The sequence below is a fragment of the Pristiophorus japonicus genome, chromosome 16 (genome assembly GCF_044704955.1).
Source record: "Pristiophorus japonicus isolate sPriJap1 chromosome 16, sPriJap1.hap1, whole genome shotgun sequence".
Classification (NCBI taxonomy): Eukaryota; Metazoa; Chordata; class Chondrichthyes; family Pristiophoridae; genus Pristiophorus; species Pristiophorus japonicus.
Window position 1 is genome coordinate 77,897,557 of NC_091992.1, and position 18,919 is coordinate 77,916,475.

Genomic DNA, 18,919 nt, shown 5'->3' on the forward strand with positions numbered 1-18,919 from the left:
GGTGCTTTCACTAGGTCATCTTCCACTTTTGCTAGTTTATAGCCGAAACCTCTAATCAAATGTAATAGCAAACTTAGATTCCATTAGCAATAGCATAATGTACTGGGAACTGTAGCATAGTTGTACCAAACTGCAACACACTATTATCTGGGGACTTGTGTCAAAATTGGGAGAGCTGTCCCGCAGACTAGTCATATAACAACTTGTATTTATATAGCGCCTTAATGTAGTAAGCCATCCCAAGTCGCTCCACAAGAGCATCATAAAACAACATTTGACGCCAAGCCACATAAGGAGATATTGGGGCAGATGACCAAAAGCTTGGTTAAAAGAGGGAGGTTTTAAATAGGAAAGAGCGATAGAGAGGTTTAGGGAGGAAATTCAAGAACGTAGGGCCTAGGCAGCTGATGGGGAGTGGGGATTGAGCGGTGATGGGGAGCAGGGGGGGGGGAGTGGGGATTGAGCGGTGATGGGGAGCGGGGGGGGGGAGTGGGGATTGAGCGGTGATGGGGAGCAGGGGGGGGGAGTGGGGGTTGAGCGGTGATGGGGAGCAGGGGGGGGGGAGTGGGGATTGAGCGGTGATGGGGAGCAGGGGGGGGGGGAGTGGGGATTGAGCGGTGATGGGGAGCGGGGGGGGGGAGTGGGGATTGAGCGGTGATGGGGAGCAGGGGGGGGGGAGTGGGGATTGAGCGGTGATGGGGAGCAGGGGGGGGGGAGTGGGGATTGAGCGGTGATGGGGAGCAGGGGGGGGAAGTGGGGATTGAGCGGTGATGGGGAGCAGGGGGGGGGAGTGGGGATTGAGCGGTGATGGGGAGCAGGGGGGGGGGAGTGGGGATTGAGCGGTGATGGGGAGCAGGGGGGGGAGTGGGGATTGAGCGGTGATGGGGAGCAGGGGGGGGGGAGTGGGGATTGAGCGGTGATGGGGAGCAGGGGGGGGGGAGTGGGGATTGAGCGGTGATGGGGAGCAGGGGGGGGAGTGGGGATTGAGCGGTGATGGGGAGCAGGGGGGGGAGTGGGGATTGAGCGGTGATGGGGAGCAGGGGGGGGAGTGGGGATTGAGCAGTGATGAGGAGCGGGGATTGAGCGGTGATGGTGGGGGGGGGGGGAATGGGGATTGAGCGGTGATGGGGAGCGGGGATTGAGCGGTGATGGTGGGGGGGGGGGGAATGGGGATTGAGCAGTGATGAGGAGCGGGGATTGAGCGGTGATGGTGGGGGGGGGGGGAATGGGGATTGAGCGGTGATGGGGAGCGGGGATTGAGCGGTGGTGGGGGGAGTAGGGATTAGTGGTGATGGGGAGCAGAGATTGAGCGGTGATGGGGAGCGGGGATTGAGCGGTGATGGTGGGGGGAGGGGAGTGGGGATTGAGCGGTGATGGGGAGCGGGGGGGGCGAGCGATGATGGGGAACGAGCGAGGATTGAGTGGTGATGGGGAGCGGGGATTGAGCGGTGATGGTGGGGGGGGAAGTGGGGATTGAGCGGTGATGGGGAGCGGGGATTGAGCGGTGATGGTGGGGGGGGGGAGTGGGGATTGAGCGGTGATGGGGAGCGGGGATTGAGCGGTGATGGTGGGGGGAGGGGAGTGGGGATTGAGCGGTGATGGGGAGCGGGGGGGGCGAGCGATGATGGGGAACGAGCGAGGATTGAGTGGTGATGGGGAGCGGGGATTGAGCGGTGATGGTGGGGGGGGAAGTGGGGATTGAGCGGTGATGGGGAGCGGGGATTGAGCGGTGATGGTGGGGGGAGGGGAGTGGGGATTGAGCGGTGATGGGGAGCGGGGGGGGCGAGCGATGATGGGGAACGAGCGAGGATTGAGTGGTGATGGGGAGCGGGGATTGAGCGGTGATGGTGGGGGGGGAAGTGGGGATTGAGCGGTGATGGGGAGCGGGGATTGAGCGGTGATGGTGGGGGGGGGGAGTGGGGATTGAGCGGGGGGGGGCGAGCGATGATGGGGAACGAGCGGGGATTGAGTGGTGATGGGGAGCGGGGATTGAGCGGTGATGGTGGGGGGGGGAAGTGGGGATTGAGTGGTGATGGGGAGTGGGGATTGAGTGGTGATGGGGAGCTGAGATTGAGCGGTGATGGGGAGCGGGGATTGAGCGGTGATGTGGAGTGGGTGGGAGCGGTGATAGAACATAAGAATTAGGAGCAGGAGTCGGCCCTTTGGCCCCTCGAGCCTGCTCTGCCATTCAATAAGATCATGGCCGATCTGATCTTGGCCTCAACTCAACTCTCCTGCCCGTTCCCCATAACCCTTGACTCCCTTGGATGGGGATTGAGCAGTTCGAGGCAAGAGGGATGGAGTTGGGTTGTGGTGTAATCACCTCCTGGAAAAAAAGAAATAGTTCAATGCTCCATCCAAAAACAGCTGCAGTGAAGCAGGAGCGTCACACAGTGACCCCAGCCGCAGGGAGGAGGAGTCAGTATTGCATTGCGGGCAACAAGTCCGACGTTTACTTTCGCTTTGACTGGGCTGGGTTGACTGAAGGCACCATGGCTGGCCAGGACCTGGAGGACAAGCTGAGCTGCGCCATCTGCTTGGAGTGCTTCACTGAGCCGGTCACCACCCCCTGCGGCCACAACTTCTGCATGCGGTGTCTCAAGGGGCACCTGGACAGCCAGAGCCCGGCCGGAACCTTCGACTGCCCGGCCTGCCGCACCGTCTTCCTGCGGCGGCCCGAGCCCCTCTACAAGAACCTGGTGCTGGATGACTTGGTGAAGGACCTGAAACTGCGGGGCTACGTGCCCCTGCGGCCCGAGGGCGAGCAGTCGGGCTGTCCGGCTCACCGCAACAAGCCCCTGGACCTGTACTGCAGGACGGACCGCCAGTGCATCTGCTCCGCCTGCGCGACCAGGGAACACAAGGGCCACGACCTGGTCACCGTGGAGGATGAGAGACTCCAGCGGGAGGTCAGTGTGGACCAACACACTCTGTGTGCTTCCTGTCACAGCGGTTGCTGTATCTTCACACTCTCTCTCCCCTTGGAGAATGTTGCCAGGATTAGCTTCTCCCTCTTAGGCAGTGTTGAGACCAATGCGGGATCAATAACTATTTTGTAGACAACATTAATCAAGTGCCCCTGGTTAAAAGGGGGTGGAGGGGGGTACACTCCAAACACTTTCAAACAAGTGCCCCCTGGTTTGCGGGATCTACAGTCTCTCGCAGGAGGGGCAGGTGGTGGTTGAAGTGTCAGGTGGGTGGGGTACTTGGGTTGCTGTACGCTCCTTGATGCAGAGAGGATGTTTCTACTGATGGGGGAGACTAGAACTAGGGGGCATAATCTTAGATTAAGGGGCCGCCCATTTAAAACTGAGATGAGGAGAAATTTCTTCTCTGAGGGTTGTGGATCTGTGGAATTCACTGCCTCAGAGAGCTGTGCAAGCTGGAACATTGAACACATTTAAGACAGAGATCGACAGTTTCTTAATAAGGGATTAAGGGGTTATGGGGAGCGGGCAGGGAAGTGGAGCTGAGTCCATGATCGGATCAGCCATGATCGTATTAAATGGCGGAGCAGATTCAAGGGGCCTTATTACCTACTCCTGTTCCTATTTCTTAGGTTCTGCTGTGTAAGCTTGGCTTCTGCGTGCTCACGACGAAGAGACTCAAAGTATTTGACACCTTCCCAGATGCTTCTCCTCCACTTTGAGCGATCTTCGGCCAGGGATTTCCAAGAGCGGGTGGGGATGTTACATTTTTTCAGGGAGGCTTTGAGGATGTCCTTGAAGCATTTTCTCTGCCCTCCTGAGGCTTGCTTTCCGTGTCAGAGCTCTGAGTAGAGCTCTAGTTTCGGGAGTCTAGTCATCATCATCATAGGTAGTCCCTCGGAATCGAGGAAGATTTGCTTCCACTCCTGAAGTCAGTTCTTTGGTGGCTGAACAGTCCAATACGAGAGCCACAGACTCTGTCACAGGTGGGACAGATAGTCATTGAGGGGAGGGGTGGGTGGGACTGGTTTGCCACACGCTCTTTCCGCTGCCTGTGCTTGATTTCTGCATTCTCTCGCCGTTGAGACTCGAGGTGCTCAGCGTCCTCTCAGATGCACTTCCTCCACTTAGGGTGATCTTGGGCCAGGGACTCCCAGGTGTCAGTGGGGATGTCGCACTTTATCAGGGAGGCTTTGAGGGTGTCCTTGTAGCGTTTCCGTTGCCCACCTTTGGCTCGTTTGCCGTGAAGGAGTTCCGAGGAGAGCACTTGCTTTGGGAATCTCCTGTCTGGCATGCGAACTATGTGGCCTGCCCAGCGGAGCTGATCGAGTGTGGTCAGTGCTTCAATGCTGGAGATGTTAACCTGAAAGAGGACGCTGATGTTGGTGCGCCTATCCTCCTAGGGGATTTGTAGGATCTTGCGGAGACATCGTTGGTGATATTTCTCCAGCGACTTGAGCTGTCTACTGTACATGGTCCATATCTCTCAGCCATACAGGAGGGCAGGTATTACTACAGTCCTGTAGACCATGAGATTGGTGGCAGTTTTGAGGGCATGGTCTTCAAACACTCTTTTCCTCAGGCAGCCGAAGGCTGCACTGGCGCCCTGGAGGCGGTGTTGGATCTTTTCATCGATGCCTGATCTTGTTGATAGGAGGCTCCTGAGATATGTGAAATGGTCCACGGTGTCCAGGGCTGTGCCGTGGATCTTGATGACTGGGGGGCAGTGCTGTGCAGTGAGGACAGGCTGGTGGAGGACCTTTGTCTTACATAGAAACATAGAAAATAGGTGCAGGAGTAGGCCATTCGGCTCGTCGAACCTGCACCATCATTCGATAAGATCATGGCTGATCATTCCCTCAGTACCCCTTTCCTGCTTTCTCTCCATACCCCTTGATCCCTTTAGTCGCAAGGGCCATATCTAACTCTCTCTTGAATATATCCAATGAACTGGCATCAACAACTCTCTACAGCAGGGAATTCCACAGGTTAACAACTCTCTGAGTGAAGAAGTTTCTCCTCATCTCAGTCCTAAATGGCCTACCCCTTATCCTAAGACTGTGTCCCCTGGTTCTGGATTTCCACAACATCGGGAACAATCTACCCGCATCGAACCTGTCCCGTCCCGTCAGAATCTTGTATGTTTCTATGAGATCCCCTCTCATACTTCTAAACTCCAATGTATAAAGGCTCAGTTGATCCAGTCTCTCCGCATATGTCAGTCCGGCCATCCCGGGAATCAGCCTGGTGAACCTTCGCTGCACTCCCTCAATAGCAAGAACGTCCTTCCTCAGATTAGGAGACCAAAATTGAACACAATATTCCAGGTGAGGCCTCACAAAGGCCCTGTACAACTGCAGTAAGACCTCCCTGCTCCTATACTTAAAACCCCCATCTATGAAGGCCAGCATACCATTTGCCTTCTTTACTGCCTGCTGCACCTGTATGCCAACTTTCAATGACCGATGAACCATGACACCCAGGTCTCGTTGCACCTCCCCTTTTCCTAATCTGCCACCATTCAGATAATATTCTGTCTTCACGTTTTTGCCCCCAAAGTGGATAACCTCACATTTATCCACATTATACTGCATCTGCCATGCATTTGCCCACTCACCTAACCTGTCTTAAGTCACCCTGCAGCCTCTCAGCATCCCCCTCACAGCTCACACAGCCACCCAGTTTCGTGTCATCTGCAAACTTGGAGCTATTACACTCAATTCCTTCATCCAAATCATTGATGTATATTGTGAAGAGCTGGGGTCCCAGCACTGAGCCCTGTGGCACTCCACTAGTCACTGCCTGCTATTCTGAAAAGGACCCGTTTATCCTGACTCTGCTTCCTGTCTGCCAACCAGTTCTCTATCCACGCCAGTACATTACCCCCAATACCATGTGCTTTGATTTTGCGCACCAATCTCTTGTGTGGGACCTTGTCAAAAGCCTTTTGAAAGTCCAAATACACCACATTCACTGGTTCTCCCTTGTCCACTCTACTAGTTACATCCTCAAAAAATTCCAGAAGATTTGTCAAGCATGATTTCCCCTTCATAAATCCATGCTGACTTGGACCGATCCTGTCACTGCTTTCCAAATGCTCTGCTATTTCATCCTTAATAATTGATTCCAACATTTTCCCCACCACTGATGTCAGGCTAACCGGTCTATAATTACCCACTTTCTCTCTCCCTTCCTTTTTAAAAACCTGTGTCACATTAGCTACCCTCCAGTCCATAGGAACTAATCCCGAGTCGATAGACTGTTAGAAAATGATCACCAATGCATCCACTATTTCTAGGGCCACTTCCTTAAGTACTCTGGGATGCAGACTATCAGGCCCCGGGGATTTATCGGCCTTCAGTCCCATCAATTTCCCGCCTAATAAGGATATCCTTCAGTTCCTCCTTCTCACTAGACCCTCGGTCCCCTAGTACTTTCAGAAGGTTATTTGTGTCTTCCTTCGTGAAGACAGAACCAAAATATTTGTTCAATTGGTCTGCCATTTCTTTGTTCCCCATTATAAATTGGCCTGAATCCGACTGCAAGGGACCTACGTTTGTCTTCATTAATCTTTTTCTCTTCACATATCTATAGAAGCTTTTGCAGTCAGTTTTTATGTTCCCGGCAAGCTTCTTCTCATACTCTATTTTCCTCCTCTTAATTAAACCCTTTGTCCTCCTCTGCTGAATTCTAAATTTCTCCCAGTCCTCAGGCTTGCTGCTTTTTCTGGCCAATTTATATGCCTTTTTCTTGGATTTAACACTATCCTTAATTTCCCTTGTTAGCCACGGTTGAGCCACCTTCCCCGTTTTATTTTTACTCCAGACAGGGATGTACAATTGCTGAAGTTCATCCATGTGATCTTTAAATGTTTGCCATTACCTATCCACCGTCAATCCTTTAAGTATCATTTGCCAGTCTACTCTAGCCAATTCACACCTCAAACCATCAAAGTTATCTTTCCTTAAGTTCAGGACCCTAGTTTCTGAATTAACTGTGTCACTCTCCATCTTAATAAAGAATTCTATCAAGGGGTCTCGCACAACAAGATTGCTAATTAGTCCTTTGTCATTACACATCACCCAGTCTAAGATGGCCAGCTCCCTGGTTGGTTCCTCGACATTGGTCTAGAAAACCATCCCTAAAACACTCCAGGAAATCCTCCTCCACCGCATTGCTTCCAGTTTGGTTAGTCCAATCAATATGTAGATTAAAGTCACCCATGATAACTGCTGTACCTTTATTGCATGTATCCCTTATTTCTTTTTTTATGCTGTCCCCAACCTTACTACTACTGTTTGGTGGTCTGTACACAACTCCCACTAGTGTTTTCTGCCCCTTAGTATTCCGCAGCTCCACCCATACCAATTCCACATCATCCAAGCTAAAGTCCTTTCTTACTTTTGCATTAATTTCCTCTTTAACCAGCAATGCCACCCCGCCTCCTTTTCCTTTCTGTCCATCCTTCCGAAATGTTGAATACCCCTGGATGTTGAGTTCCCAGCCTTGGTCATCATGGAGCCATGTCTCTGTGATGCCAATTACATCGTACCCGTTAACTGCTATCTGCGCAGTTAATTCGACCACCTTATTCCGAATACTCCTTGCATTGGGGCACAGAGCCTTCAGGCTTGTCTTTTTAACACACTTTGCCCCTTTAAAATTTTGGTGTAATGTGGCCCTTTTTGCTTTTTGCCTTGGGTTTCTCTGCCCTCCATTTTACTTTTCCTCTTTCTATCTTTTGCTTCTGCCTCCATTCTACTTTCCTATGTCTCCCTGCATAGGTTCCCATCCCCCTGCCATATTAGTTTAACTCCTCCCCAACAGCACTAGCAAACACTCCCCCTAGGACATTGGTTCCGGTCCTGCCCAGGTACAGACCGTCCGGTTTGTACTGGTCCCACCTCCTCCAGAACCGATTCCAATGTCCCAGGAATTTGAACCCCTCCCTGCTGCACCACTCCTCAAGCCACGTATTCATCTGAGCTATCCTGTGTTTCCTACTCTGACTAGCACGTAGCACTGGTAGCAATCCTGAGATTACTACTTTTGAGGTCCTACTTTTTAATTTAGCTCCTAGCTCCCTAAATTCACCTTATAGGACCTCATCCCTTTTTTTTTAACCTATATCATTGGTACCTATATGCACCACGACAACTGGCTGTTCGCCCTCCCTTTTCAGAATGCCCTGCACCCGCTCCAAGACATCCTTGACCTTTGACCAGGGAGGCAACACACCATCCTGGCGTCTCGGTTGCGGCTGCAGAAACGTCTTATCTATTCCCCTTACAATTGAATCCCCTATCACTCTAGCTCTCCCACTCTTTTTCCTGCCCTCCTGTGCAGCAAAGCCATTCACGGTGCATGAACTTGGCTGCTGCTGCCCTCCCCTGGTGAGTCATCCCCCTCAACAGTACCAAAGCGTTGTATCTGTTTTGCAGGGGGATGACCGCAAGGGACCCCTGCACTACTTTCCTTCCACTGCTCTTCCTGTTGGTCATCCATTCCCTATCTGCCTGAGTAACCGTTTCCTGCGGTAAGACAAACTCACGAAACGGGCTATTCACATCATTCTCAGCATGCTCCAGAGTGCATGCTCCAGACTGAATCCACCCGCAGCTCCAGTGCCGCAATGCGGTCCATCAGGAGCTGCAGCCGGATACACTTCCCGCACACGTAGTCGTCAGGGAAACCGGAAGCGTCCCTGACTTCCCACATAGTAAAGGAGGAGCATAACACGTGTCCGAGCTGTCCTGCCATGACTTAACCCCGAGATAAACTTAAATGGATGTTTAGCGTAAGGCCCATGCTTTCGTAGGCCTCAGTAGATACGTCGACTATGTTCTAGAGTTCAGCCTAGTATCGGGCATGTGGACTACATGGCCCGCCCATCGGAGCTGATCGAGCGTAGTCAATGCCTTGATGCCGGGGATTTTGGCCTGAGACAGAACACTGACGTTGGTGCGCCTATCCTGCCAATGGATTTGCAGCATTTTGTGGAGGATTAGCAGGTTGATCAACAGTGTTAGCCTTGGCTCACCGGTAGTTCCTCATCAGCGCTAAGCCCCGAAAACTCCCTTGGGAGCCGGTGCCTCACAACTTGAGCTGCCTCTGGGAATTCCCTTCCGTGCCTTTCCATTCTGCGCGGAGGGGATTACTGTACGGGCTGCTCTTGCACATCCTGCATTTTGCCATCCTTGTCTGCCGTCCGGACACGCCATGGCACACCATCTTGCCGTCCTGGAGGCGGGGATCCCCAATGGAGTGCTCTCTCCACGGGAATCCTCCCTTTGTTTATTGGGGACTTGGCTAGGAGGGTGTTGCACGGGGCAGTCCTGTGCAATAAGTTTTTAAATCAGTTCACGGACTCCCAGGCTGCCTGCATTTTTCTGCGGTCTGGAGGAGTCCATGTTCCACCTTTTTATGGTGTGTGCGAGGTTGCAGCCCCAATTCCATTATTTGAAGGGGCTGCTCCTCGATCTTTGGTTGCACTTCGGTCCCATGCTCCTGATCTTTGGGCACCCTGTGCGGAGGGGAGCGGGCAAATCGGAAGGCCTCCTCGTAGGACTGCTCCTGGGCCTGGTCAAGGTGTCCATTAACCGGTCCAGGCAGCGGGTGGTCGAGGGAGTCGTTCAGCCCGACTGCCTGTGTGGTGTATGAAATGATACAATGAACTCCGTACTGTGAGCCAGTGACTAGGTGTAACCTGGTCAGTCTTTAATGGCTTCCAGAAGTGAAGATACAAAGGTGAAGTTCAGGTTATGTACTGAGCCCAGCACGAGTGTACCTATGGCCCTAGGACCTCCGACGGTAGTGCCCCCTGGTTGTGGGCAGACCTTATGTACATACATTACATCATTCCCCCCCCAGTTCTTGGCACAAGTCCATATTACAAATTCAGACGATCTGGAGCCCTTCGCTCCCTGGTTGACCATCTCAGTACAATCCCAGTGCTTTCTGCGTCTCTCACGACTTGGGGCTGGGCGTTGACCACAATGGGTTCTTCTGATGGCTGGACGTGAGTTGGTTGGTCGTCTAAGCTCGCGGTGTCTTCTTCCAAGTGTTCCGGTTCGTCAGTGTGTCTTAGCTTGATTTGATCAATGTGTTTCCTGCACATCTGCCCATTCTTGCGCTTAACTATATACACCCGGTTACCCTCCTTATCCGTAACATTGCCCGGGAGCCACTTGGGCCCTTGACCATGATTAAGTACATACACTGGGTCATTTACAGATATGTCGCGTGACACTGCAGTACGGTCGTGATACCACTGCTGGCGTTGATGTCGGGTTTCAACATGATCGTTAAGGTCAGGGTGGACTAGAGAGAGCCTGGTTCTGAGGCCTCTCTTCATCAATAGTTCCGCAGGTGGGACCCTGGTGAGCGTGTGTGGCCTATTCCTGTAACTGAGCAGTATGCGTGACAGGCATGTCTGCAAGGAACCGTGAGTTACACGTTTCAGGCTCTGCTTGATGGCTTGAACTACCTGCTCCGCTTGACCATTGGGCGCAGGTTTGAACGGGGCTGACCTCACGTGTTTTATGCCGTTGCGTTTCATGAATTCCAGGCTCGTGAAACACGGTCCGTTGTCGCTGACAACGATATCTGGCAGACCATGTATGGCAAACATGACTCTCAGGTTCTCAATGGTGGCAGTGGAAGTGCTGGATGACATGATCACACATTCTATCCATTTGGAGTATGCATCCACCACCACAAAAACCCTTTTACCGAGGAAGGGCCCCGCAAAGTCGATGTGGATCTTAGACCATGGTTTGGATGGCCATGACCACAGACTGAGCGGAGCTTCCTTTGGGGCATTGCTTAACTGCATGCAAGTGCTGCACTGATGCACGCATGACTCTAAGTCTGAGTCAATGCCAAGCCATCAAACATGGGACCTGGCGATGGCCTTCATCATGACAATACCGGAATGCGTACTATGTAACTCCCATATAAATCTTGTCCTGCCTTTTTTGGGCATTACAACACGATTACCCACAGTAAACAGTCGGATTGGATGGAAAGCTCATCTTTGCAACGGCTGTATGGTTTGGTTTCCTCATCCATTTCCTTAGGGATGATCGACCAGTCCCCATTAAGAACACAACGTTTTACAACCGATAGGGTTGGATCCTGGTTGGTCCAGGTCTTAACTTGTTGAGCAGTGACAGGCGACCCTTCACTCACAAAGTTATCCATGACCAGGAGTAGCTCTGCGGGCATTGGCGTTTCCACCTCCGGTTTGGGCAACGGTAACCGGCTCAATGCATCAGCGCAATTGTCGGTGCCTGGTCTACGGCGAATGACATAATCATAGGCAAATAATGTCACTGCCCACCTCTGGATTCGGGACAATGCGATGGTATTGATCCTTTTATGTTCCGAGAACAACGATATAAGCGGCTTGTGATCGGTTTCCAGCTTGAAGTGAAGCCCAAACAGGTACTGGTGCATTTTATTTTACCCCATAAACACATGCGAAAGCCTCTTTCTCTACCATGCCATAGGTTTTTTTCCGCCTTGGACAGGCTTCGAGATGCGTATGCAACTGGTTGTAGTTTGCCTGACTCATTGACTTGCTGGAGTATGCAGCCGATCCCATAGGACGACACATCACAAGTCAAAGCTTGCATGGGTCATACAGTATCTTCTCAAAGGCTCTGTCTTGAAGTTCACCTCACATCCAGTCGTCTCCTTTCCTGAGCAGCTTGTGCAAAGGCTCTAATACTATGCTGAATTTGGGTAAGAAGTTACTGAAGTAGTTGAGAAGACCCAGGAACCAACGCAGCTCCGTCACATTCTGGGGCCTGGGTGCATTTTTGATGGCCTCTGTTTTCGCGTCTGTAGGCCTGATTCTGTCTGCAGCAATCTTTTGTCCAAGGAATTTGACCTCTGGTGCCATGAAAACGCACTTCGAATGTTTTAGCCTGAGTCCCACTTTGTCCAGGCGATGCAGAACCTCTTCCAGATTGTGCAGATGCTTGGTGGTGTCACGACCTGTGACTAAGATGTCGTCTTGGAATACCACGATCGCGGGGACGGATTTCAATAGGCTCTCCATGTTTCTCTGAAATATGATTGCCGTCGAACGAATGTCTAAAGGGCACCTGTTGTAAATAAACAGTATTTTGTGTGTGTTGATGCACGTAAATTTCTTTGATGATTCAACCAGTTCCTGTGTCAGGTAGGCCGACATTAGGTCCAATTTGGTCAACGATTTTCCCCCGGCTAGCGTTGCAAACAGGTCATCAGCTTTCGTTAGCGGGTACTGATATTGTTTCAAAACTTGGTTGATCGTGAGCTTGTAGTCTCCACAAGTCCTGACCGTGTCATCGCTCTTTAACACCGGAACAATTCGACTGGTGAGATGACCCCCTCGCGTTGTAGCCTGTCCAATTCGAGCTCGACCTTTTCTCTCATCATGTGCGGGACCGCCCTGGCTTTGTGATGGATGGGCCTTGTGTCTGAGCCTAGGTGAATCTGCACCTTGGCTCCCTTGAAGCTGCCAATTCCCGGTTCAAACAATGAGGGAAATTTGCTCAGCACGTGAGCACACAAATCATCATCCGCTGATGGCAAAGCTTTGATATCGTACCATTTCCATTTTATTTTCTCGAGCCAACTTCTGCCGAATAACGATGGGCCATTGCCCCGGATAATCCATAATGGTAGATCATGAACCGCTCCCTTGTACGACACTCTTACTGCTGCACTACCGATCACTGGTATGAGCTCTTTGGTGTAAGTACGCAACTTCGCATTTATCGGACTCAGCTTGGGTCTCTCTGCCTTGGTCTCCCACAGCTTTTCGAAAGTCCTCTGGCTCATTATCGATTGACTCGCACCTGTGTCTAATTCCATGGATACCGGCATGCTGTTTAGTTTTACCTCCATTATTATCGGTTGGCCTTTTGTTAGGAACGCACGTACGCTATACACTTCCTCCTCGGAGCTCTCAAATGCCTCGGGCTGCATCGCCAGATCCATGCTGGATTGATCATCATCCACGTGGTATGTCGCAGCTCGCTTGCTCTGCTGTGAACAGGTCTGCTGAAGATGCCCCATCTTCGCACACCCTCTGCATACATCCTGCCTGAAGTGGCACTGATAGGGTCGGTGATTGCCCCCACAACGCCAACACATTGAGCTCCAATTTGCGCCCGATGGCGGGCTTTGAGCGGCTCCTTTTCTCGCATACGCAGTCGAGTAGGCCCTCGGTGGCGAACTTTGAACGGCTCCCAGTCTTGCAGATGCAGTTGAGTAGGCCCTCGATGGCGAACTTTGAGCGGCTCCCAGTCTTGCAGACGCAGTTGAGTAGGCCCTGCCATGTGCAGCTCTGCCGGCCGTCGATACAATTTTGTACACATTACTTGCCGTGGAGTTTCTGTTTTGTCGCGATATCTGCTTCGTGTTTTCTGTGTGGACATGCAAGCCTGGGCGATGGTGATGACCTTGCTGAGGTCCGGCGTCTCCACAGCCAGCCGCTTACTTAAGATCGCCTCGTGGTTGACCCTGATCACGAAAAAGTCACGCAGCATGTCTTCCAACGCAGGCCCAAATTTGTCAGGCCCTGCAAGACATCTCAGGTCGGCAACAAATGCCGCTACGTCCTGGCCTTCCGGACAAACGTGCATATAGAAGCGATATCTGATTATGAGGATTCCTTCCGTGGGTTTAAGGTGTTCTCGAACTAGAGCGCACAGTTCTTTGTGATCCTTTTCTGTAGGAAGAGTGGGTGAGAGCAGATTCTTGATGAGTGCATAGGTCGTGGGGCCACAGACGGTGAGAAGAACTGCCCTGCACTTCTCTGCATCCTCGTCTTTGTTTAGGTCGTTTGCCACGAAGTACTGGTCAAGACAATCCGTGAAATCTCCCCAATCCTCTCCCTTATTGAATCTCTCGAGAATTCCAACAGTACTCGATCGTGCTGTGCTCGCCATACTTTTGCGTGGGTTCGTATTTTCCTCGTCGCCAGTTGTTGTGTATGAAATGATACAATGAACTCCGTACTGTGAGCCAGTGACTAGGTGTAACCTGGTCAGTCTTTAATGGCTTCCAGAAATGAAGATGCAAAGGAGAAGTTCAGGTTATATACCGGGCCCAGCACGAGTGTACCTATGACCCTAGGACCTCTGGTGGTGGGCAGACCTTATGTACATACATTACAGCCTGCCTCTCTTTTGCGACTACATTTGCGCCCGGATGTCCCTGAAGATGGAGCACACGGTGTCCACCAGTACGCTTGTGACATTCCACGACCAATGGGTACCAGAGGCACTGGAGTGCATTATTACCCCTGGCAACCAAATTTTGATTTGATTTGTTAGAGTTTCTTAAACGTTTTTGGTTAGATTGCAGGTTCTAATGGTTGTGCCCCCTTGTGGTTGCGTTGTATAATTTTAAAAGAGTTGAGTTTAATAAACAATTAATGTGCAAATGCAGCAACATCAAAAAATTAGCTCAATGGTGGATCTCTCGCTGCTGAGGCAGAAGGATTGTGGGTTCAGGGTTGTGGCCCCACTCCAGAGACTTGAGCACAAAAATCCAGGCTGACACTACAGTGCATTACTGAGGGAGTGCTGCACTGTCGGAATGTGTTGTTTTTCAGATGAGACGTTAAACTGAGGCTCCACCTGCTCCTTCAGGTGGATGTAAACGGTCCCTTGGCACTATTTCGAAGAAGAGCAGGGTAGTTATCCCTGGTGTCTTCAATAAACATCACAGGAAAAACAAATTATCTGGTCATTGTCACATTGCTGTTTGTGGGAACAAGTTGGCTGTTACATTTCCTACACCGCGACAGTAACTACACTTCAAAAGTATTCATTGATTGTGAAGCGTTTTGGGACCTCCTGAGGTAGTGAAAGGCATTATGTGAATGCAAGTCTTTTCTTTTAGGCTGACACTGCAGTGCCAGTACTGAGGGAGTGCTCTCGGGTAAAAGATCCCACAGCACTATTTCGAAGAAGAGCAGGGGAGTTTTCCCCCAGTGGCCTGGCCATTATTTATACCTCAACAGCACCAAAACAGATTATCTAGTAGTTATCTCACTGGTGTTTGTGGGACCTTGCTGAGCGCAAATTGGCTGGCACCTTTCCTACTTTACAACAGTGACCACACTTCAAATGTACGTTGTCTGTGAAGCGCTTTGAGACATCCTGAGATCATGAAAGGTGCAATATAATGTACGCTCCTTCCATGGTCATAACCATCTTTATACCAGCCGCTAGGGTGGTTAGTTCTATACGGCAGGAGGCTTTAATGGGTTCTCAGAACCCATATAATAACATAAGAAATAGGAGCAAGAGTAGGCCATACGGCTCCTCGAGCCTGCTCCGCCATTCAGTCAGATCATGGCTGATCTGACCATGGACTCGGGTCCACTTCCCCACCCGCTCATAACCCCTTATCCCCTTATCGTTTAAGAAACTGTCTATCACTGTCGGAAAGTGTGAGGTCATGCACTTTGGCAGAAAAAAAATCAAAGAGCAAGTTATTATTTAAATGGAGAAAGATTGCAAAGTGCCACAGTGCAGCGGGACCTGGGGGTACTTGTGCATGAAACACAAAAGGATAGTATGCAGGTACAGCAAGTGATCAGGAAGGCCAATGGAATCTTGGCCTTTAGTGTAAAGGAGATGGAGTATAAAAGCAGGGAAATCTTGCTACAGCTATATAAGGTATTGGTGAAGCCACACCTGGAATACTGCATGCAGTTTTGGTATCCATAGTTACGAAAGGATATACTTGCTTTGGAGGCAGTTCAGAGAAGGTTCACGAGGTTGATTCTGGGGATTAGGGGGTTGACTTATGAGGAAAGGTTGAGTAGGTTGGGTCTCTACTCATTGGAATTCAGAAGAATGAGAGGTGATCTTATTGAAACTTATAAGATTATGAGGGGGCTTGACAAGGTGGATGCAGAGAGGATGCTTCCACTAATGGGGGAGACTAGAACTAGAGGGCATGATCTTAGAATAAGGGGCCACCCATTTAAAACAGATGAGAAATTTCTTCTCTTAGAGGGTTGTAAATCTCTGGAATTTGCTGCCTCAGAGAGCTGTGGAAGCTGGGATATTGAATAAATTTAAGAAAGAAATAGACAGTTTCTTCAACGATAAAGAGTTATGGAGAGCGAGCAGGGAAGTGGAGCTGAGTCCATGATCAGATCAGCCATGACCTTATTGAATGGTGGAGCAGGCTCGAGGGACCGTATGGCCTACTCCTGTTCCTATTTCCTTATTATTTCTGTCTTAAATTTATTCAATGACCCAGCTTCCACAGCTCTCTGAGGCAGCGAATTCCACAGATTTACAACCATCTGAGAGAAGAAATTTCTCCTTATCTCTGTTTTAAATGGGCGGCCCCTTATTCTAAGATTGTGCCCCCTAGTTCTGAGAGGGGGGCCCTCCCAGACCCATCAGATGCGAGTATTCCGCTGGGTGTCAACCCACAATTCAGAGCCGGAACTCCAGTCTCCACTCACCAGAACTGCCTGCAGCCAGAATTGAACCCTGCACTTTATGATTCCGAGGCAAGAATGCTGCCACTCAACCAAAGGCTTGCTCCCTTCACAGAGAAGTGGTTATTGGTACTGGTAATGGTGAGTTTAAATCCACCATGAAATTGAATTCAATCGATCCAGTAATTTGTGGGCTGTACCAAAAAGAACGACCTTGCCCAACTGATTTTCTAATGCCCTTCAGGGATAGGAGCCTTATACCCACTACCCAGTCTGGCTGACACTGAACTCCAGCCCAACGCAATGCGCTTGGACTTTTGATGACCTCTATGGAAGTTAATGGCCCAGAAATCCCGGTTGGCTGCTTCCCGCGGGCGATCGAGGGAAAAATGTTAAAAAGAAGCGCATTTACCTGAAGCTGCTGCGCCCACGCGAGTTCCCGGTCCTGAGGCCAACTACTGACTGCGCATCGCAGCGCGTGCGCGTCAGGACATGCGCAGGCCTGGAGCTGTAGTCACATGGCTCCGGGCAATCATCAAGGGTAAAGTTTGTTCTCATTCATAATAATGGGAACTCCGTAAGTTGGAGTTCCCATTATTATGAATGAGAAACCCCCCCCCAACACACAAAACATTAATAAAAATAGAAAAAATACGCCACATATTTTTATTAATTTATATTAGTTATTTATGTATTATATTAAAAATATATATTCCGATTTTTAAAAAAAACAAAAAGCTTTTAAAATTATGGTTTAAAATAAACTTACTGTAGTGGGGAGGGTTTTTAACAATAACATTTGTTTTTTAAATTTTATTTTATAATGTTTTTGTGTATTTTAAATCTCTTACGCCTGTAACAGTAGGCTACGTGCCTGCTTTTATCAGGCGCAAGAGTTTTCAGGACATCCGCTGGGCAAGATATGGGTAAATCCCGCAATCTTGCCCATGTGAATGTCCTGGCTGCTGAGATGCGGAGAGTCTGTCAAGCTCCAGTTTGACCGATCGGAAAAGCCGGTTTTCAGCGCATGCACATTGTGCGCTGAAAACTGTTTTTTGCGATGCCTTCCCGGGTCCGTACACACTCCGTACAGACCCAGGGAGGCCAGAATTTCTACCCCAATATGTGCAGCCTTGTTTGCCTCGGCCATATTCCAAGAGCGAAAATACTGTGATGCTGTGGCCACAACTGCACCAATGCATAGCATCGTGTTGCAAGGGTGTTTATCCCCACCCCCCTGCCCCCCGCCAGCTCTGCCAACATTTCCATCCTGGAGAGCCCTGCCCTGCCTTTGTTGGTGCATTGATATCAGCATCATGGAATGATACAGCACAGACAGAGGCCATTCATGCCTGTACCAGCTCTTTGGTAAAGCTATTCAATTAATCCCACTTCCCTCCTCTTTCCCCAAAGCCCTGAACATTTATTCCCTTCATTTATTTATTCAATTATCTTTTGAATGTTGCTATTGAATTTGCTTCCATCACATTTTTCAGGCAGTGCATTCCAAATGACATCAGCTCGCTGTGTAAAAAAAAAATGTTTCTTCACATTCTTTTGCCAATCACCTTAAATCTGTGTCCTCTGGGTACTGACCCTTTTGCCACTGGAAACAGTTTCTCCCTATATACTCCTGATTTTTAATATCTCTATCAAATCTCCTCTTAACCTTCTCTGCTCCAAGGAGAACAACCCCAGCTTCTCCAAAACTGAAGTTCCTCATCCCTGGCACCATTCTAGTAAATCTCATCTGCACCCTCTCCAAGGCCTTGACATCCTTCCAAAAGTGTGGAGCCCAGAATTGAACACAATACTCCAGCTACAACTCTCTGCTTTCTATTTCTTAGCTAATTTTGTATCCATGCTGCCATTGTCTCATTAATTTTGCTAACAAGTCTATTATGTGGTCGTTTATCAAACACCTTTTGAAAGTCCATAAACACATCAGCTGCGCTACCCTCATCCACCTTCTCCATTACTTCATCAAAGAACTCGATCAAGTTAGTGGAACACGCTTTGCCTTTAACAAATCTGTGCTGACTTTCAAAAGGCTTTTGACAAGGTCCCACACAAGAGATTGGTGTGCAAAATCAAAGCACATGGTATTGGGGGTAATGTACTGACGTGGATAGAGAACTGGTTGGCAGACAGGAAGCAGAGAGTCGGGATAAACGGGTCCTTTTCAGAATGGCAGGCAGTGACTAGTGGAGTGCCGCAGGGCTCAGTTCTGGGACCCCAGCTCTTTACAATATACATTAATGATTTAGATGAAGGAATTGAGTGTAATATCTCCAAGTTTGCAGATGACACTAAACTGGGTGGTGGTGTGAGCTGTGAGGAGGACGCTAAAAGGCTGCAGGGTGACTTGGACAGGTTAGGTGAGTGGGCAAATGCATGGCAGATGCAGTATAATGTGGATAAATGTGAGGTTATCCACTTAGGGGGCAAAAACACAAAGGCAGAATATTATCTGAATGGCGGCAGATTTGGAAAAGGGGAGCTGCAATGAGACCTGGGTGTCATGGTTCAT

At 50.1% G+C, this 18,919-nt stretch overlaps 1 protein-coding gene across 2 annotated transcripts in view; it reads left to right on the top strand.

Annotated features, from left to right (window-relative positions):
• Positions 1 to 2,446: 2,446 nt before the first annotated feature.
• LOC139226613 (E3 ubiquitin-protein ligase TRIM65-like) overlaps positions 2,447 to 18,919 on the top strand; it is a 64,006-nt gene continuing 47,533 nt past the window's right edge. For both annotated transcript variants that reach the window (XM_070857479.1, XM_070857481.1), the window contains exon 1: positions 2,447 to 2,909. In XM_070857479.1, the coding sequence (XP_070713580.1) occupies positions 2,493 to 2,909 (417 nt within the window). In that variant the 5' untranslated portion in view covers positions 2,447 to 2,492. The remainder of the gene's footprint in view (positions 2,910 to 18,919) is intronic.